At 47.8% G+C, this 18,924-nt stretch overlaps 1 protein-coding gene across 1 annotated transcript in view; it reads left to right on the top strand.

Annotated features, from left to right (window-relative positions):
* The first annotated feature begins 2,465 nt into the window (after window positions 1-2,465).
* MED26 (mediator complex subunit 26) overlaps window positions 2,466-18,924 on the top strand; it is a 50,977-nt gene continuing 34,518 nt past the window's right edge. The window contains exon 1 of the mRNA XM_066348925.1: window positions 2,466-2,796. Coding sequence (XP_066205022.1) covers window positions 2,725-2,796 — 72 coding nt within the window. The 5' untranslated portion in view covers window positions 2,466-2,724. The remainder of the gene's footprint in view (window positions 2,797-18,924) is intronic.

The raw sequence follows: 18,924 nt of genomic DNA, 5'->3' as shown, positions 1-18,924 counted from the left end.
GAAGAAAACAATATCATAAATAAAAGAAACATTTTAGTCATTGAAACAATACATTATATGATAAATGCATAATAAAAACATTTGTAATATTTTATATTATAATTATGCTTACATGCCTATTAATTTTTAAAAATGTAAGAAAAAAGTACTCATTGAGATACAAATATGTCACATCACACGCAATGGATCAACTCTGCGTGGATCGAATACAGACATTTACAGATTAGTCTTCCAACATCAAAAAGGAGGACATGTAGGAGGACACTTTTCTAGGGCGGAACTTACAAAAGGACTATCCTCCCTTAAGGAGGACGATTGATCACCTTAATACTTAATATTTTTTCATTCATTAAATATTGAGCCTCCACTGTGGGAGGACTGTGGAACTGAACTGCATAACTATGTCTGGTTGTGTGTGTACAGCTGCAGCTGCTGTGTATCTGATGAGATGTTCGTTCACTTATTTCACAAATTTTAATATTTCATTTTACAATGTAAGAGGAGAGAGGGGTGGGGGAGAGAGAAGTACCAACTCATAGCTGCTTCACTTTAGTTCATTGATTGTTATGTACCTTTACTGGACGAGCCCAGGGCTTTGAACCAGCGACCTCAGCATTCTGGGTCGACATTTTATCCACTGCTCCACCACAGGCCGGGCCTCACAAGATTTTAATAGCACTTTTCTCTGTACTGGGGACATAGAGTTGAGTCAGCGCTCTTGAGGAGCTCATAGTCATCTTTTTAAAATGTTTTTTCTTAGCTCCCAGTTTTCTTAAATAATCTGACCCGTGCAAAACAATGCTTATGTTGGTATAATACTCGATTTTAAAATAAGGTTCTGTACATCTAGTTAGAAATTAAAAGGAGAGGCAAGACTAGATTATACTTCGGGGAGTTTGTTTATTTTACTTATCTGAAGTGAGATAAAAGAGAATCTCCAGGTGGGCAGGATTCCAACTTGGACTATGTACACAAAGCACCTCATTCTAAGGAGAGTAAATGAAAGCAAAGTATTTTACCCATGTTTATTTTCTTCTACAAGTGTGATGTAAAACTTTTCACAAATGCAGAAACAGCCACCACCACGTGCTGAAAGCCGTTTTTGCAAATAAAAATGCTTCCCAGAAGCATGACGAATGCAAAACTAGCAGGTGTAGTGTAGATCCAGGGCGCACATGTGGTTCTAATCAGTTGCCTCTCTCGTTTTAAATCTAGGTCTTTCTGCAAAAACCATAAAAGTTTTTTCTACTGAGGCTGTAGCTAATAATCCACTCAGCCTGCCTTTCCACCCCTTTTCTCATAACCGTATTTCTAACAGAGAGCTTCCATAGAGGAAGACAGCGATGAAAGAAGGCATTCAGGGTGGCGGGGCGCCGCAGGGTGGGGAGCCCTTAGACTTAACATTAGCAGTTCAGGGTTTGACCTGTAACTCTGGGTGATCTTGGGCCTCAGTTACCTCCTTTGGAAAATGTCTGGTTCAGAAAATGAGGGTTTTAGTTTCCCAGTCTCTATGCCAAGAAGGATGGAAGGGTCGTTGAAACCAGTGGTTCTGAACAGGGCACGATTCTGCTGGCCAGGTGACGTCTTGCAATGACCGGAGACATTTTTGGTTGTCTCCCTGGAGAGGATGCTACTAGAATCTGCTGGGTAGAGACCAGGGATGCTGCTCAACACCACAATGAACACGACGGCCCTGCAAAAGAGTGAACCGGTTCCAGATATCACAGGGGCACATGATTGCAACCGTGGGGTCGGCTCAAGATGCAGGCTTTGAAGCTTTCTCAGCTGAGTTCGCAGCTCTTCGGAGAGACGCTTCTCTGTCTCATGTTTTCGGAACTCCAGCAACGAGATGCTGCAGACCCCGTCCGTCTGGAATGACCAGGACGCGAGAGAAGGCGTTCCTCGGAACCCCTTCGTAGACGTTTTTTGCGCGAATCACAACGTGAACGTCAGTCTCCCTCGCCCAAGGAACGCCGACCGAGGGGGTAGGAAGGACACCTTAGGCTCGGAAAACTTGGCAGCTTCTCTCGCCCGCAACCCCCGTCATCTCTGTCAGCGTACGGAAGGTTTTCCTCCCGGAGGAGGGGTCCTGTTGCTGCCCTCCCTACACCGCGGCATTGAAGCGTCCGCAGCCCTAGGTTCAAGGACTCCGCGCGCACCTCGCGTTTCAGTCCGGAACCTCTGCCTACAAGATGAGTGGAGGCGGGGCCTGCAGGCGGTGGCCGTTGCCCTGCCCAACTGCCGCCCAACTGCCTCCCAACTGCTCCCCGGGCCAGGACGGAAGGGGGAGGTGCGGTGGAGTGGCGGCGAGTGCGCATGCGTGCGCATGCGGTCAGGCGCGGGGCGCGGCCTGCTCATGGCCCCGCCCAGGCTCCGTGTCCCCTCCCGCCCCATCTCCCAACCTCCTCAGCGTGGCGCCGACGCTGCGTGCGGCGCGGGTTACCCAGAGTGCTTCGCGCGGGGGCAGCTCACTGGAGTTTGGTTCTCGAGGCGGCGGCAGCGGTGGCGGCGGCTCCGGCGGCTCCTCCTCCGGTGGTGGCGGCGCCCCGGGCCCGAGCCCCGGCTCTGGCTCCCCTTCCCGTCACCCGCGCGCCCCCTCCTCCCCCGGCGCGGCGGGGAACATGAGGCTCCGCTCTCGGAGTCCGGCGAGTGAGTGACCCCCGTCCCCCACCTCAGCCCGCCCGCCCGCTGGCCCGGCCGCTCCCCCCCCGTTTCGCCCAGGCAATGACAGCGGCTCCGGCGTCTCCGCAGCAGATCAGGGACCGGCTGCTGCAGGCCATCGACCCCCAAAGCAACGTAAGTACTCGTCGCGCGGGCCGGGACCGAGGCCTCGTGGGCCCGGGACCCTCCCCTTCCTCAGTATTTCTCACTCTCTGGGCTCCCGGGGATCCGTCTGAGACCCACCTCCCCCCGAAGGCCGCTGCCATCCCAGCATCTCGCCCCCCGGGCCCGGGCCGGGGGCGCTTGGTACGTGAGGCCGAGGCTTCCGTGCGGCCTGGGCGGAGGGGGCAGACGGGATCTGAGACCAGAGTTTTGCCTCCCATCCCTTTCCAGCTTTAAGGCCCTTGCTGTTACTGACGGAGCTTACCCGCCTCGCCCTTCCCCAGAGACCCGAGCACCCCGGGAAGCCCTCCCGGCGTGGGGGAAGGGAGGATGATAGGCTGTGGAGCAACTGGTGTCCGGGGTATAATTCGGGGATCCCGTGCCACCCTGTCTCGGCATTCTGGATGGTCAGGAAAGTCCTTCTTACCTCTTTTCCCGTCTGGAAGCACCTTGGCTTCGGAGGGGACCCCCCGACCTGTTTTGCCCCTAGCCGGTGGCCCAGGACGCCTGGAGAGGCCCCTTGGTTCTGCGAGTGGCCATGCCTTTGCCGAATCCCTCTTGGGGTCGCTGTCTACGGAAGATGATCGTGGGGAAGATGGGAATCCTTCATGTTGCTTCTCTGGGCCTATAGTCCATTGCGTCTCAGACCAAACCGCAGCTCCTATTTTGGGTAGGAAATTAGAGATGATTCTTTTCTTTTTCCCCCACGATCCCTGTTTTGCTGCCCCTTTCTGGGGGTCCCAGCATGGTGGCTTGTGACCTAGGTCAGGGTTTAACTCCATAGTGTACCTTTCTCAGACGTCCCTCCACTGAGGCCACTCTTTGCTGAGGGATTTCCCTTGCCCCATTCCGTGTGTGTAGGGGAAGACTCATCCTATTCTCACATATTCTCCAAGGGGTTGTTGGCGTCAAGGGTCTTTTCCCCCTGTGGCAGGAGCAGGTTGAGCAATGGGAAGATGGTATCCAGGTATGAAGTGAGCCAGTGGGAGACCAGGAACTGGCCATTGAGATCACTTTTTAAATGCTGGGGATGGAAGAAAAAAAATCATCTTAGGCTTGGCCAGGTAACTCGGGTTTTTCTCACTGTTGGAGTTTTTGCTTCTCCTTTATGTGAGCTTGGTTAATTGCTCTTAGTATGTTTTAGCCTTTTATTTTTTTAAATAATGTTGGATTATGCAATTTTGGTAGAAATTGAGGGGTTTTGATCTGCTCTTGTTTCTTATTATGGAATAAGTAACTACTTATGGTAATTCTCTTGCTTTTGGTCTTCAGTCACCATTAAAATTGACTTGGTGGAAATTGCCTTTAACAAATGTTTGTTAGGATTTTGGGGGTGGAGTAGGCACAAGCTATATGAAACCTTCCAGATTTTTTGCAATAACTGGTGCCACCACAATTCTCAAGACTGAAGTATTAGAGGCTAAAGCAAGTGACCTGAAAAATGTAAGCTTTGATCACTTTCGCATCTTTTGTGGAGTCTGAGTGCAATTTTTTGAATTCCATGTGCTTGTTTGCCTTCTGGAGAATATGAGAGTGGCTGAGTTGTTGACACTGAACCTTAATGCCACCTAGGAGAGCTTTGGGATCAGAAGGTACTTTGACAGGTGGTCATGATTTTGTAGACTAGGTGGGACAGTGACCTCAGGGGTTTCCATGTGTGTGAGGCTCTAATTTAGAGGTTCCCTAGGCGTAGGGTAGGCAGAGGGACTGGCCAGAAGTTGGAGAAGGGAACAAATCTCAGTTTCATGTATCCTGTTGCGTGAAGGAACATTACATCCATATGAACCAATGGTTAAGTTATGGGTCATAGAATTCACTTTTCATGTGGCTTGCTCTTCGGGATTCTAGTGATAGATGGTTCGTAGAGTCCTAAATGTGATGGTTAGAATTGGGAAATTTTCTCTTTGAATATGAGTGATGAAGAAACTGCCTCCTTTAAGTGCTTACCATGGTTAGTGTCTGTGAGAGGAGTGTAGCTTGGAACAAACCATATATAGAGAGACTCAACCGTGGTGGAATAGGTTGTTAGTGGAGAATATGCAACAGTATGGCCAGGCTGTAGTTGTTCTCTATTGACCAGGGCCCAGGTGAGAGAGGTGGCTCCAACAAGGCATCACTGCCATACAGTTGTTCTTCTCTGCCTTGCCCAATGATGAACTCCACTTCTGGATAGTTAGTTAACACATATTTAAGATGCTCATGGAAAAAAATGGGGACAGAGTTGAAGAGCCAATACTAAAATTAAACCTCTTCTGAGAGAAGCACACAGAATTGTATCATGTAGTCATGTAATGCTTACCTTTATAGGCAGGCAGTTATGGTTATCAAACAGCTTTTGCTTGAAAAACAATGTCAGGCAGCTGACCTAATATCCACAAGTATCTGAAAAGTTAGGAAGGTAACAAAGTAACGTTTACTGACCATTTCCTTGACAAAGGAGTTCTTAGGAGGAAAGTTGCTTCTTTGCTCTAAATCTGGCCTCTGGAGTATTTGAACTTTTATGGCAGCAGGCTCTGAGTTAATTTCTGCGAACTCAGGACTGAAGTAAATCCTTTACATTTTTTCAGAAAGCAACTAAATTTTTCAGGACAATCGAAGCCTTACTCTTCTGATGATGTGTCAGCCCAAAGTGTTGACAGTCTCTGAAGTGCAGGGTGTGCATTTGTTCAAGCTTAATCTTGCTTCATTATGGGTAAAGTTGAGGGCAGTGTTTTCTCCCACCCAGAAATCAGTCAGTCTACCCCAGCACATTCTCATTAGGTGATTAGGTTCACGTTTTTATGGGACACTTATTGTTTCACAGAAGTTCAGGCTTTGTCTTCTTGAACAGAATACAGGCTTCATGAGCATGGTTAGTTTCTTCTCTCTCTAGAGCAGAAGCAAGCATTAGGTGTACCTTCTAAATGCTCGTTAAACTGACCTCTAGAATCCTTCTTGGACCTATGACTGAGCTACATTTGAGCCCTCTTTTCCAAATAAGTCCTTGTGGCTGCTGTAAGCCTGGGTGTTCAGTCATGGACTATTCTAATACAGAACTCTGTAGAACCATAAGGAACATGGATGTTCATCTGGCATCTGAGAGAAAGTCTCTGACTGAGATGATGAAGCTGATACTGCAGGCCCATGACAAGTTGAATAACAACACAAGGCAGGCCTTGTTCAAGGCAGGTGAGTGTCCCTACATTCAGAGCAGAGAGAGACCACAGAAGGAACTGTAAGGAAGAGGGACTTGAACTTGTCTTGGATGCTACAGTGAATGCCTCCCAGCAGTCAGGCATTCCAGCAGGAAACTTCAACCATAACTTTCTTCCTCACAGTTCTGCTGACATCAGGGGCCAAAGGGAGTTTTACCAAGGGGCCTCAGCAGAGAGACACATGCAAGAAGGATAATTTTCCCACCTAGGAATGTGAAGGTTAAGGTGCTGCTTAGATTCCCTGGGCTGAAGGTTCATCACCTGCAAAGGAACTGGGGACTGGAGTACATGCCCCATAAAACTTCTTCCAATTCTGGGGTTCACGTTATAGAAGGGGCAGCTGAGGCTAATGTGAATTGTTTTAGAAGTTTTTTCCTTTAATGCAACGTGCATTGTGTGAACTTTCTAAAATAAAATTCTACACAGATATACACATTTCACATAACTTTGTACAGCACTTTAATAGCATCTCCTTCTTCCCCTCGTCAGCCTTGTAAGGGTGGTGGACTGAGCAATTGATCTCCTCTTTCTGCATGGTGACTGTGTCCTGGTGAAGATGCTTTTGTTTCTTACTTCATGTGAGATGACTGCCCCAACATTAGGGCCTTACCCAAAGTAAGTCCCTAATGATGTACTTACTCAATGATGTACTTCCAACTCCAATACCACTGCACTACTCTCAAAGATGGAGAGATGGCTTTAAAAAGGTCCAGCAGAATAGTTCTGCCCTTGAGCTTATCAGAAAGAATGGAGCCCCTTCTCTCTCAAACAAGTTTATATGTGACTCCCAGTTGGCCTAGGTTTACCAGTGACAGATCTAACAGGTTGGCGATATTAGGCAGCCTGTTCCAGAAACATCTTAAGGTTTCTATTAGGGACAGAATCCTGGGCCAGACCACAGCATAGTGTGGCAACTGCCAGCTGACACAGAATTTTCATGAGTCTTGTTCTAGCTTTGTTTTCTGCTTCCAGATTACAGCAGTATTGATGTTAATTTAAAATGCCTTTGATTGGGCCGGGGGGCTCTTAAAAATTGGAAAATGGAAAACTTTATTCTGATTCTCACCAGTGTGTTAGAAGATATGAAATCAAAACATGTCTCTGCCTGGTCATGCTATTACTCAAATTCAGTGACATTGCCATTTTTGCTCTTTATACTGTAGCCAGGATTGATGAGGAGAGCAGTGTGGTGTTTCATGGCTGTGGAAAATAGGCAGGTAACAAGTGTCTTATATGAAGCAGGTGTGTGTCCTTGTTGTGACGCTCTCCTCAGAAGAAGGTGGACTTCACATCTTAATGGAGGTCTCTGGGCACTCCTCAGAGGTAACTTTAATTGGTGCGGGTTGTCCTGAGTGGAGGTTGCAGGGGCCTAGAGGACTGTCCAGGACTGTCTTTTGGGAAAGGGTTTTTGTCCTGATTCAGTTTTAAAAAGGTACCATGGTCACCTGGTCTCCTGGGCTCAAGACGCAGCTGTGTGTGGCAAGACACATATCTCAAGGGTTTCAAACTTGGGGTTAGGTGTAAGAGGGGAACCATGCTCGCCTATGCCTTAATTTTGGTGTCTCTGTGGGCATCTTCTGAGATGGAGTTCCAGTTTAACCAGAACCAAACTCCAGCCTGATCTCTGGTGACTGCAGTTCAGTGGGTGGGTCTCTTGACCAAACCCCCACTGTAAATTGTCTTCTAGAAGCTGGGGGCTTTGTCTCTGTCAGTAAAAGTTGTGCTTTTTCTTTTTGTTCCTGGTTGTGGGCTGTCCTGAGTGCACATGGGCCTTTTGGGACCCACTAGTTGTCAAAAAGGGTGACTGAGATTGTGATTCAGCAGGTGGCAGTGTAGGCAGTGCATTTTCAGCCTGGCTTCTAAAGTGCTCAAGCTCAGAACCCCCTTCTGAAACAGCTCCTTTTCACTCTCGAGGCACAAGTGTAGAATGAAGCAAAAATTGACACAGGGATCCCATGAACTGGGCAATGTTTCCTACATAAGGAAGGCCCAGCAGTATTCTGCATGCCAAGTTTAATTAATTTATTTATTTACTTTTACAGAGACAGAGAGAGAGATAGGGACAGACAGGAATGGAGAGAGATGAGAAGCATCAATCATTAGTTTTTCTTGCGACACCTTAGTTGTTTATTGATTGCTTTCTCATATGTGCCTTGACCGGTGGCCTTCAGCAGACCGAGTAAGCCCTTGCTCGAGCCAGTGACCTTGAGTTCAAGCTGGTGAGCTTTGCTCAAACCAGATGAGCCCGCGCTCAAGCTGGCGACCTCAGGGTCTCGAACCTGGGTCCTCCGCATCCCAGTCCAATGTTCTATCCACTGCACTACTGCCTGGTCAGGCTGCATGCTGAATTTAAAAGTACTTGCTGAGCTTGACTAGGTGGTGGCACAGTGGATAGAGCGTCGGACTGGGATGCGGAGGATCCAGGTTCGAAACCCCAAGGTTGCCAGCTTGAGCGTGTGCTCATCTGGCTGAGCGTGGGATCATAGACATGATTCCATGATCGCTGGCTTGAAGTCCAAGGTTATTGGCTTGAGCAAGGGGTCACTCGCTCTGCTGAAGCCCCCCAATCAAGGCACATATGAGAAAGTAATCAATGAACAGCTAAGGTGCTGCAACAAAGAATTGATGCTTCTCATCTCTCTCCGCTCCTGTCTGTCCCTATCTTTCCCTCTCTCTGACTCTGTCTCTGTCCCCCCCCCCCCACAAAAAAAAAAAGGTACCCTGAACAAATTCCAGGTCTTGGAATTTACCTCTCAGTCACCAACTAATGCATGCTCTGTAGAGAAATATGGTAAAACTGAAAGCAGTGGCTCAGCAGTCGAAGAAACATATCTAGCAAGTGTGCTTATGTGTTGGGTACCAAGGGTGCAGACCTGAACATGTCTGGCCCTTACCTTCCAGGGACCTGGAGCCTTTCTTGTGGGGAGGTGGGCAGGCATAGAGTATGCACATGGACTATTTGAGGTGGGGGTAGGGATCTGGGGTTGAGAAAGCCTTACAGGGCTATAGCTCCTAGGTCCGGTGGGCAGGCATAGAGTATGCACATGGACTATTTGAGGTGGGGGTAGGGATCTGGGGTTGAGAAAGCCTTACAGGGCTATAGCTCCTAGGTCCAAATGAAACAGTTCTTCATACATCTTATTCAAAGATTGTTTAGAATTAAGGGTATAAGAAATGGCTTTCTAGAATACTTATCATCGGAATCTTTAAAGATTTTATCTATTGATTTGAGACACACACAGAGACATCAATTTTGTTGTACCACTTATTTATGTATTCATTGGTTGATTATTGTCTGTGCCCTGACTGGGGATTGAACCCACAACCTTGAGGTATCAGGGTGCTGCTCTAACTAACTGAGCTATGCAGTCAGTTTTCAGAATGAAAGTTTTGCAGTCAGGTGCAGGAAGTTGGTTCTTGGTTCATCTCTGATCCCAGGGAAACAGAGAGTTTGGAGGAATAGCTGGCAGGTCTTGAACAGTTAGTCCCCTTAGCAGTGGTATGGGAATAGGGCAGGTGTCAGGTTTTGTGAAGGGCCTGGGACCTCATTTTAAGTATTTGAAATTCTGTTTTACCTGGGTGTTCGGTTTGTTCTGTGTGGCTTTCCAGGAGGGGGTAGCAGGAATTCCTGAGAGGGAGGCCGTACTGCACTTTGTGGAGCTCTTGATTATTGCCAGAGCTGGCTGGAAACTGGGATTGCCGTGCCAGGTTGGGGTGCAGACACACACCCAGACCCTGCACCCCTAGACTCCTGATCTGTGAATTCCTTGAGGTTTTGTGACTGCATATGGAGCCTACTAAAAAGGAGGTGCCACTGCGAGGCAGATGGGGTTCAAAGCCTTGTAATGTTCCTAGGACTGCAACGATGTTTCCTACCTTCATCCAGTGGTGGCTGTGATGAGCACTTGCTGTGGGCCAGGTATAGTGTGGAGCACTTCACATCCTGGTTGCTTCTCTGAACTTCATTTTAGGGCAGAGCTGTCCGTTGTTGCAGAGGAGGCTTTTGGAAGCTCTTTTGGGCCAAAACCCAGTGCGTTGGTTCACATGCCAGTGGGCTTAACAACAACTCTCTCCTATGGCCCACACAAGCAGTGTCCAGGGTGAAAGTTAGATTCCAGTGCATCTTCTGAGGTATAACTTCACAAACACAAAGTGTTTTTAAATGTTAAGTTTTATATTTCCATTTTCTGCCCAGTTCCTGCAACATTTTCCCCCCTTAAAATCTTCTAGCTTTGCTGCTCCTAACCTTTTGTTTGTCAGGATCCATTTTTATGATCAGAAACATTCAGAAATTTCTACATAAAGACAGGTGTACTTTGATTGGTTTTTTGAGAAAATTCAAGGTCAGAAGCTAATCCAATCATGCTTTGCTATGAAGATGTGTCTCATACAAACAGCATCTATTGATACTTAAATCTGCAAGCTGACCTTACTTGCTTGTGTTTGACACCTAGGGTTGGAACCTTTGCACTGTCTTTTTGCCACCACCATGCCCCCCACCTCGACTGCTTTCCCTTTTCCAGAAACCTTTCCTGCTTTAATCCAAGATAGTTTCTTTCCTTTAGGCACTGCACATAACTTAAAACGTACATTCCTGCTGATAACAGGTCTTACTGATCATGTTCTCCTTGGATTGCAAACCTCCTGGGAGTGGACCATGAGTTCTTCCTTATGTATTTGGAATTTCCATAGCAACTGGGTGCTCAGATGCTTGTTGATTTTCCTGTGAAAAGGACTGATCTTGAGAACTGGCTGTGAACTTTGAGCAGGTATTAGATGCTATCCTTTTCATTACTACTACTCATGTGTTCAAAAATCATTTAATCTGTACAGCAACTCAGGGAAGCAGGGACAATGCCAATTGGAAACTGAAGCTCAACATGCACACTTCTAGAAGTGATCACACTGGATTGGAACCCACCTCTCAGTCTTCACCCACCTGCCTTCCGTTTCAACTGTGATAGCACGAAGTGGATACTCCATGCTCCTTGCCTGTACCTGTATCCTTACACAGGATTCCTCTGTGGACATTTTTATTTAGGCTGGGAGGAAATGCTTTGTGCTTGTCTTGAACTGGCTGAGAAAAAGGCATGAGGTGATTCTTCCTTTTTGTTTCTTGGCTGGCATATTTTACTTCTGGCAGAGAAAAGATGGCATGTGATCTTAGATCCTTGCCTGCCTCAAATACTGTTCAAATGTTACCTTGAGGCCTTTTGGCTTTTTTTGGTCATGTGACAAAACAGACCCTTCCTGGACGTCCCTCTCTGCTGGGTTTTATTCATCAATGTCAGAAAGTAGGTGATACTTTTTTCAGGACACACCTGTGATGGGTCAGCCTCGTGGCTGCTATGGAGACCCTGGTCACTCATCTGTGTGCATAGAGTAATGTTGTAAGTGGTTGGCCTTGATCCTGTGGTGCAGATGTCAGCAGTCAAATGAATTACTGATGGAGGGCTCAGGTGTGTGTGACTGTGGCTCACACTGAGGGCCCAGTAGGTGGCCCCACTGCCCTGCTTGTGTCTTTAGCTCCATCCCCTACCCACATCCCTGGTCACACTTGACTCTGGGCAGCAGCCTGACCCACCAAGCTGACTGTAGCTCTGAATGCACACACTGGTGGCTGGGTTCCTCTTATCCCCTCAGTGGCTTATATTGTTATCCCCTCCCCCACCCCAACTTAGCCCTTTTACCCCCCCCTTTTTTTAATTTTTTTTTTTTTATTTACAGAGACAGAGAGAGAGAGAGAGGGATAGATAGGGACAGACAGGAACGGAGAGAGATGAGAAGCATCAATCATTAGTTTTTCGTTGCGACACCTTAGTTGTTTATTAATTGCTTTCTCATATGTGCCTTGACTGTGGTGCTACAGCAGAGCGAGTAACACCTTGCTTGAGCCAGCGACCTTGGGTCCAAGTTGGTGAGCTTTGCTCAAACCAGATGAGCCCACGCTCAAACTGGCATCCTCCGGGTCTCGAACATGGGTCTTCCTGATTCCAGTCCGATGCTCTATCCACTGCGCCACTGCCTGGTCAGGCCCTTTTACCCCTTTTGCCATCAGTTCCCTGGCCCAACCCAGGTTGGACTGGAGGATGGTGGCCATATCCTCTTTCTCCTGGAGATCCCTGATTAGCTAAGTAACTGCCCTCTTCTTAGGTCAGTATCTGAGAAGCCACTTTGCAACTTTATTTACCCCTTGGTTTATCTTGTGTCTGTGCTGGGCATGCCATTGGCAAGCTGGCTTTTTCATGCCGTCTGTGGAGGTGAATGACGCTGGTATGTAGATAGATAAGAACAGTTGACCCTTTCTGCTAATTGTTTCACATTGTTTGCCTCTAGTGTTCGGGTAGATAGTTCCCAGCAGAGCACCTGTCATCTACTTCCTTTACTAATTCTGCTGGCAGGTTTCCCACAGAGGGAGGGTAGCCGGTGTTCATGACAGGAGTTTAAAAGCAAAGGGGCTGATTGGCTTGTGGCACTCAAAGCCACAGAAATCTTTCTGTTCCACTTTTTGTGTTTTCTTCAGACAGTGTGGTGTTTCCCCCCCAGTCTTTGCTTTGCAGCTTCAGGATTCACCCTCATGGAACATCATCCAAGGGAAGAAAGCAGCTGACTGTTTCCCAAAAACCCCAGCAGACATTTCCTTTAGGTTTTGCTGGAATTACCAGGCTATGTTGGTGTTCGCCCAGAATAGAGGGGATGCCTCAAGAGACATCAGGATCCTGTTTGTGGATAAAGGGGGTAGTGGGGTAAGGAGCAAGCTGGCAATGTCCTGAGTATGTGCTGGTTTAATCACCTCTTTGATGTTATAGCACCATCAGATAGTTGCGTGAAATGCTGGGACTGGGAGATTTGGGTTCTGTTGGCAAAATGGGCGTGAGGTCTGGAGTAATCTATGGGGTAGTTTGAAAGGTGTGAGGTTACAGCACTGGGTTCTGATTAACTCATTTTTTCTGGTTGAACTTGCAGACTCTGACTTGCCTATAGGCACCTTGATGTTACCTTGTATATGTGCAGGTGCAGGTTACAGCTTCTGACTTTATCACGGGGTCAGGAGCACTGAGGAGTTCTGGAGAGCCTGCCACAGTGCCACTTGTTTTTCAGTCCCTTCAGCTCTCCTGGTGCTCCTGGACCACTCCTGGCCATAAGAAGTGATACAGTCCAGGAGGCCCCAACCACCAAGGCCTCTTACAATCATGAGAAGGTGGTGCCCATGACCCAGGCAAGAGCCATGCTTTGCAGATTTCTGTCCTTTGGGCTCAGAGGCGTGGACAGATGCTGGTTGGGGTCTGGTAGGTCTGGTTGAATCTCATTGTCCTGCCCATTTCCTCTTGTCTGTCCCCTCTACCTAGTTAACCTGGGTAACTGGAAGCTGGTGCCTGCATATCCCAGCTTAGCAGGGTAAGGTCAGGTGACTTTCATGTCTTTCTCCATTTTTGCCACCCAGCGCTCAGCAAATATCTGAAGTTGGTAATGTCTGTTTCCCTTTGCTGGATGCTGGCAGCCTTCCGGTCATAGAAGTAGACCACATGTTAAGTTTTAGGTGCAATTGGGAAAAGGATTTATGAATGAATATTTCACTTTCACATCTTTTTTTCAAGCATTTAAAACTCTTACTTTGAAGGTTGGTCAATAAGCCAGTGCTGCCTTTAAGTGCAGGAGCCTAACTTCTCACCAAAGGGCAGAAGCATCACTACCACCACCAAGGTGTTACATGAGTTCATTGTGCCTTTTTTTTTTCTTCTTAGATGAGAGGAGGGGGGATAGTGAGGCAGACTCCCTCCTGCGTCCTGATGGGGATCCACCCAGTAACCCTTCTTGGGGCCAATGCTCAAGTACCGACCTATTCTTAGTGCCTGAGGCTGATGTGCTCCAAGGGAGCCATCCTCAGTGCCCCAGGCCACACTCGAACCAGTCGAGCCAATGGCTGTGGGAGGGAAAGAAGAAGAGAAGGGAGGAGATTGAGAGGGGGTGAGGCAGTTGGTCGCTTCTCCTGTGTGCCCTGACTGAGACTCGAACCTGGGATGTCCATACATTGAGCCAACACTCTCTCCACTGAGCCACCAGTCAGGGCCTCATTCTGTCTTTGCTTGTAACTTTTCGCCCTCTCTCATAGCTAAGTCGAAGTGCCATTTGGGATTGAAATTGGAGTGGGAGAACTGAGAAAAAACCAGTATTTTCTTTTTTTGTCCTTGACATTGTATGTGTATGTGTGTGTGTGTGTGTCTGTCTGTCTCATGAACAGACTTCTTCCATGTGGTGGGTAATGCAGCAGCTCTTTAGTTTGACTTCTTGAAGGCTAGGCCACTGGAGAAGGGATTCACTCACTTCCAGTTTGAAAACTGAAGAATCATTCTGGATTGGCCTCGGGGTGGGGTAAAGGGAGCCTTGTAAGAAAGTGTCAGTGCTTACAGGAAGCCAAGGAGGAGCTGGCAAAAGAAGCAGGGTCTGCTGTGCATACAAAAGCAATAGATGCTCCTAGCTGCTGTAGCCCTCCCGTGCAACATGTCAGAAGTGATGGGGACAGTTGGTCTAGGGTTAGAGGTTGGGCTGTCTTAAGATTCTGGTGAACTTACCAGCCCCGCTCAGAGTTAGGGGAGTGAGCATTTGCTTGTGCTCTGGGAATGATGCTCCTGTGTTAGTAATAGTGGAATGGTTTTCTATCTGGTTGGTGGGTGGGGTCCCACAGGTGGGGAAATAGGAAATGACACCTGCTATTCATAAGATGAGCCAACCTTGGGTACATGGATGTGCTGTGTTTGTCACTCCAGTCTGTCTTCCTGGGTCACTGTACCATCTTTAGTGCCCACTGCACAGTCTGTGCATAAGGTACCTCCATGGAATGAGGTCTGAGGCCCAACAATGAGTAGTGCCTGTTGGCCCATGACACCACTGCAATTTGCTGTGTTTGGCTTTTTTGGTCTCTCCAAACCCCTTTCCCCCATAGTACCTTTTTCCGCCTTGGGCATTTTGGTTTTACCCTGCAATGCTCAGGCCTCTGTATGGCCTTTAAGGCTTTTCCCTAGATGCTCTCAACCACAGCTGCCAGCAGCACCTTGACCCTTGTTCCCAGGCTGAATGTGTAAGCAGCCTGTTCCAAAGTGGATGCACCTTATTCCCTCTTGCCATTGGCATGCTGCGCTGTCACTTGGTGGTGCCACAGCTTTTCAGACTTACTCAGAGCCGCCTTGGAGTTCCCCTTCCATGGTGACTTCCTTCCTGCAATGGGATCTCCAGGAAGGTGTAGTACAGCCGCTTATCAGCCAGTCTCCTGCCTCCTGCTCCCCCTTCCCTCCCCTGGTACCAGCTGCAGAGTGACTGCCTGAAAACACAGTCTGGTATGTTTTTATTCCCTCTCTTGGGACCATGTGGCTGACTATAAAATCTGAGTTGTTTAGGTAGCATAGAGTGGAGAAGATAGTCTTTCTCTGGATGGAAACTTGGGCTTTGTCATTGGGCAGAACTGAGTTGGACTCTTGACTCTGCTGTTCACCATGCAGCTTTGGATGAGGTTAGGTTTGGAGCATTAGTTTTCTCAGGATGATGTACATAGGATACTTAGAAAGGCTGGTGGGAATGAGACATTGCCCCAAGCTGACTTGTCCTTGTGTTGGCCTGCATAGCAGGTAACAGTTCACAGGCTTGATGCATCCAACTGGTATTCCATTCCTGACCTGCCCTCCCTCTGGTCTCCTATTGAATGATTAGGGACTAGCCAATCATGGGGCTGCATCTTTCTGATTAGTGATTGGTTAAAGGATGAGCCTGTGATTCAATTACCCCATGAAGGTTTTAGCACTTTGCTGAGATAGTTGTGGAGACTAGAATAGGAAAGGATATGAGCAGGTCACTGTTGGTGTCTGATGCCTAGGGGCAGCTTGCACAGAAGTGAGACCAGCCCATAGGGGTGGGGAGGTAGTACTAAGTCCATTGCCCAAGGTGAGCCCTGCCCTGAACTTTTCAGGTAGGTAAGCCAGTGGCATCTTTTCTTGATGAAGCCCATTTGAGCTGGCTTTTCTGTCACTTAAAACCAATAGAGTGAGTCTTAAAAACAACAGCCTGACCTGTGGTGGCGCAGTGGAAAAAGCGTCGACCTGGAACGCTGAGGTCGCCGGTTTGAAACCCTGGGCTTGCCCAGTCAAGGCACATATGGGAGTTGATGCTTCCTGCTTCTCCCCTCCCTCTCTCCCCCCTTCTCTAAAATGAATAAATAAAATCTTAAAGCAAACAAACAAACAAACAAACAAAAAAACCAACAACCAAAAAACCCAAGAGAGTCAGACAGAATCAGTGGAGCACATTGTACCCCAGCCTTTGGCTCAGATGACCCTGTGCCCTTCTCCCTAGCCATGCTCAGCTGTTTATCAGTCAGCTTTGACCTGCTTGGGCACTCCCTCCTTTCTTCCCTTCCAACCTGCCTCTAGATTCCAGGCCTAGGATGCCTTTCCCAGCAAGGCCAGTGCCAGCTGACCCAGGAGTACTGTCTTTTGGCTATTACTGGCATCTTGGTTTGATCTTTTTCCCCAAGCACCTTTACTTGTCTGACACGCCTATGTTCCCCACCCCACTTGGTTCTTTTCCTGTTGGTGTTTAGTGAATTCGTTTATTCTGTTAGGGGCAGTATCCAGTTTACAGACAGATGTAGTTCATCTCTGGTTTCAAGCTACAGATGGACACAAGTAGTGCCTAACTTGGGAGGCTGGGAGGACGGAGCTGGGTTTGGGTAAGAGGTCAGGTTTGGTGGGACCTGGGCAGGGCAGCTTGCTTATTAGCTCATGAGTATTTGGGTGGGGTGGCTGGTGGCTGGTGTGCTGAGGATATGCTACCCCCATTCTGTGATGGCTACTTGGCCTTCTCCAGACCTCAGTCTTTTGGGGTCCTTCTGTGGTTTGTGGGTTCTCTTGGATCCATAGTGGCATGATCAGCACTTGGGCACCAACCCGGTCCTGAGTATATTGCTCAGTTCTGGGGAGTCTGGGGATTCTGAATTCTGGTGCTAGGACCCAAGGATGGAGTGTGGGCAGCTATAGGTGTTGCAATGCTTGCCTAGCCCCCCTCAGTTGCATGGGTAACTCCTCTGGCCCAGCCCCACAGGAACACGCAAACCTTCTTCCTCCCTTGGGCCAGGCCTGGGTCAGGACTCCACCCAGTCAAGGTTTTTGAACCCTGAACCCCAGATGTGCTCTGGCCTCAGAGCATCACTTCATGTCTCTGAGCCTCACTCTATCTGTGATATGGGGCTCTTGGTGCCATCATCTGGTGGTGTCATCCTGAGGGGCTGATCATGTTGGGTGCCTGGTACAATGCCCAGCTTCTGTTTAGTCACCAAGATGACCATAAGGGAGCTGGTACTACCTCTGTTACAGATGAGAAAAAGAGTGAGAAAAAGAGGCCATGTAGCTGGAAGGAGCAGATATGGGATTTTAAAGCTATCAATGGGTAATAGACCTGCAGGTAGAGTTTAGCCTGGATCTCATTCAATCTACTGATCAACCATGCTTAAATCAACTGTTCAATGTCTTCTGGTGTCATCATCTTCATGATGGCTGTCTTTCAGCAGGAACTTTGTCTTTGGGCTATAACAAACAGGTAGACCACAGCATCACCTCTTAATGTGCTCACTCTGCCCTAAGTGTTACTCCTTTTATAGGTGACACTGGGGCTTAGCAAGGTTAAATAGCCCGTTAGCTGATCTCAGAGCCTTTGTTTTCATCAGGAGGTAACGCTGCCAATCGCAGACTCAGAAGAGGGGTATGCAAGAATCCTGCAGAGCTCTTTTCTTCCTCCCACAGCATTGTGGGCTGGTGAGCTGCTGCTCTCTGTGTCTGCTGTCCAGTGGTAGCCACGAACCATATATGGATAGTGAGCACCTAACATATGGCTGGTAAGACCAAGGGACTGACTTTTAAATTTCTATTTAATTGTAATGTCCACCTGAATTGGACAGTACACTTGCAGGGCCTCAGACCACTTGTGCTTTTGTCTAGGTGAGAGCCCTGGAGTATATTGTCTTTTTCCACATGGAGAGTGAGGGGAGTAGATTGTGCCTGGGGTGGCATGAGAATGCAGGAGGGGACTCTTCTTTCTCCCCCCTTGACCCCCAGCCATCCTCTGCTTCCACCCCCTCCTTGGCCAGACAGCCCTGGTTTCTCCCATGAGCTGCTAAGCCATGTCAGCTTTATTCACGATTCTGGCCTTGTGAAGAAGAAAGCCTTCTTATTTCTCCAGTGTTGATTGATGAATGAGGTTAACAGCCAACTAGAAATCCTTTGAGCCTTTCCCCATAATAAAAAAGAAAGACAGACTGATGGACAGACAAAAAGGAAGAAAAGTATTTAAATATGCAAAGTTTTTTTAGTTAGACCTGGGTTCAAATTTCTATAGCTCTGTGTCTAAGATGTTTGTTCTTTTTTTTTTTTTTTAATTTTTTATTTATTCATTTTAGAGAGGAGAGGAAGAGACAGAGAGAGAGAGGAGAGACAGAGAGAGATGAGGGGAGGAGCTAGAAGCATCAACTCCCATATGTGCCTTGACCAGGCAAGCCCAGGGTTTCGAACCGGCAACCTCAGCATTTCCAAGTGGACGCTTTATCCACTGCGCCACCACAGGTCAGGCTAAGATGTTTGTTCTTGAACAAATCACATCAATTATTTGCTGTCTGTCAGATTTTGCTGTCCTCTATTAAATGAGGACAAACCCTACCCTACTGAAAGGTGAATAATGCCTGATGGGAAATTGTTGGGTACATAGTAGGCACTGAACACATATCAGCCCCTTCCCTCCTTTTTGGGGGTGGGGACGGGGAAGTCATAGATATTGAACCTTGGTTTTCACAGATGACATTTTTTCTCAAAAATAGTCTTCCCTTTAATGTGAGCAATGAGCAGTTACTAGACAACATTGCTTAATT

Source organism: Saccopteryx leptura, chromosome 1 (genome assembly GCF_036850995.1).
Source record: "Saccopteryx leptura isolate mSacLep1 chromosome 1, mSacLep1_pri_phased_curated, whole genome shotgun sequence".
NCBI classification, from domain to species: Eukaryota; Metazoa; Chordata; class Mammalia; order Chiroptera; family Emballonuridae; genus Saccopteryx; species Saccopteryx leptura.
This window is presented reverse-complemented; position numbering and strand designations above follow the sequence as displayed.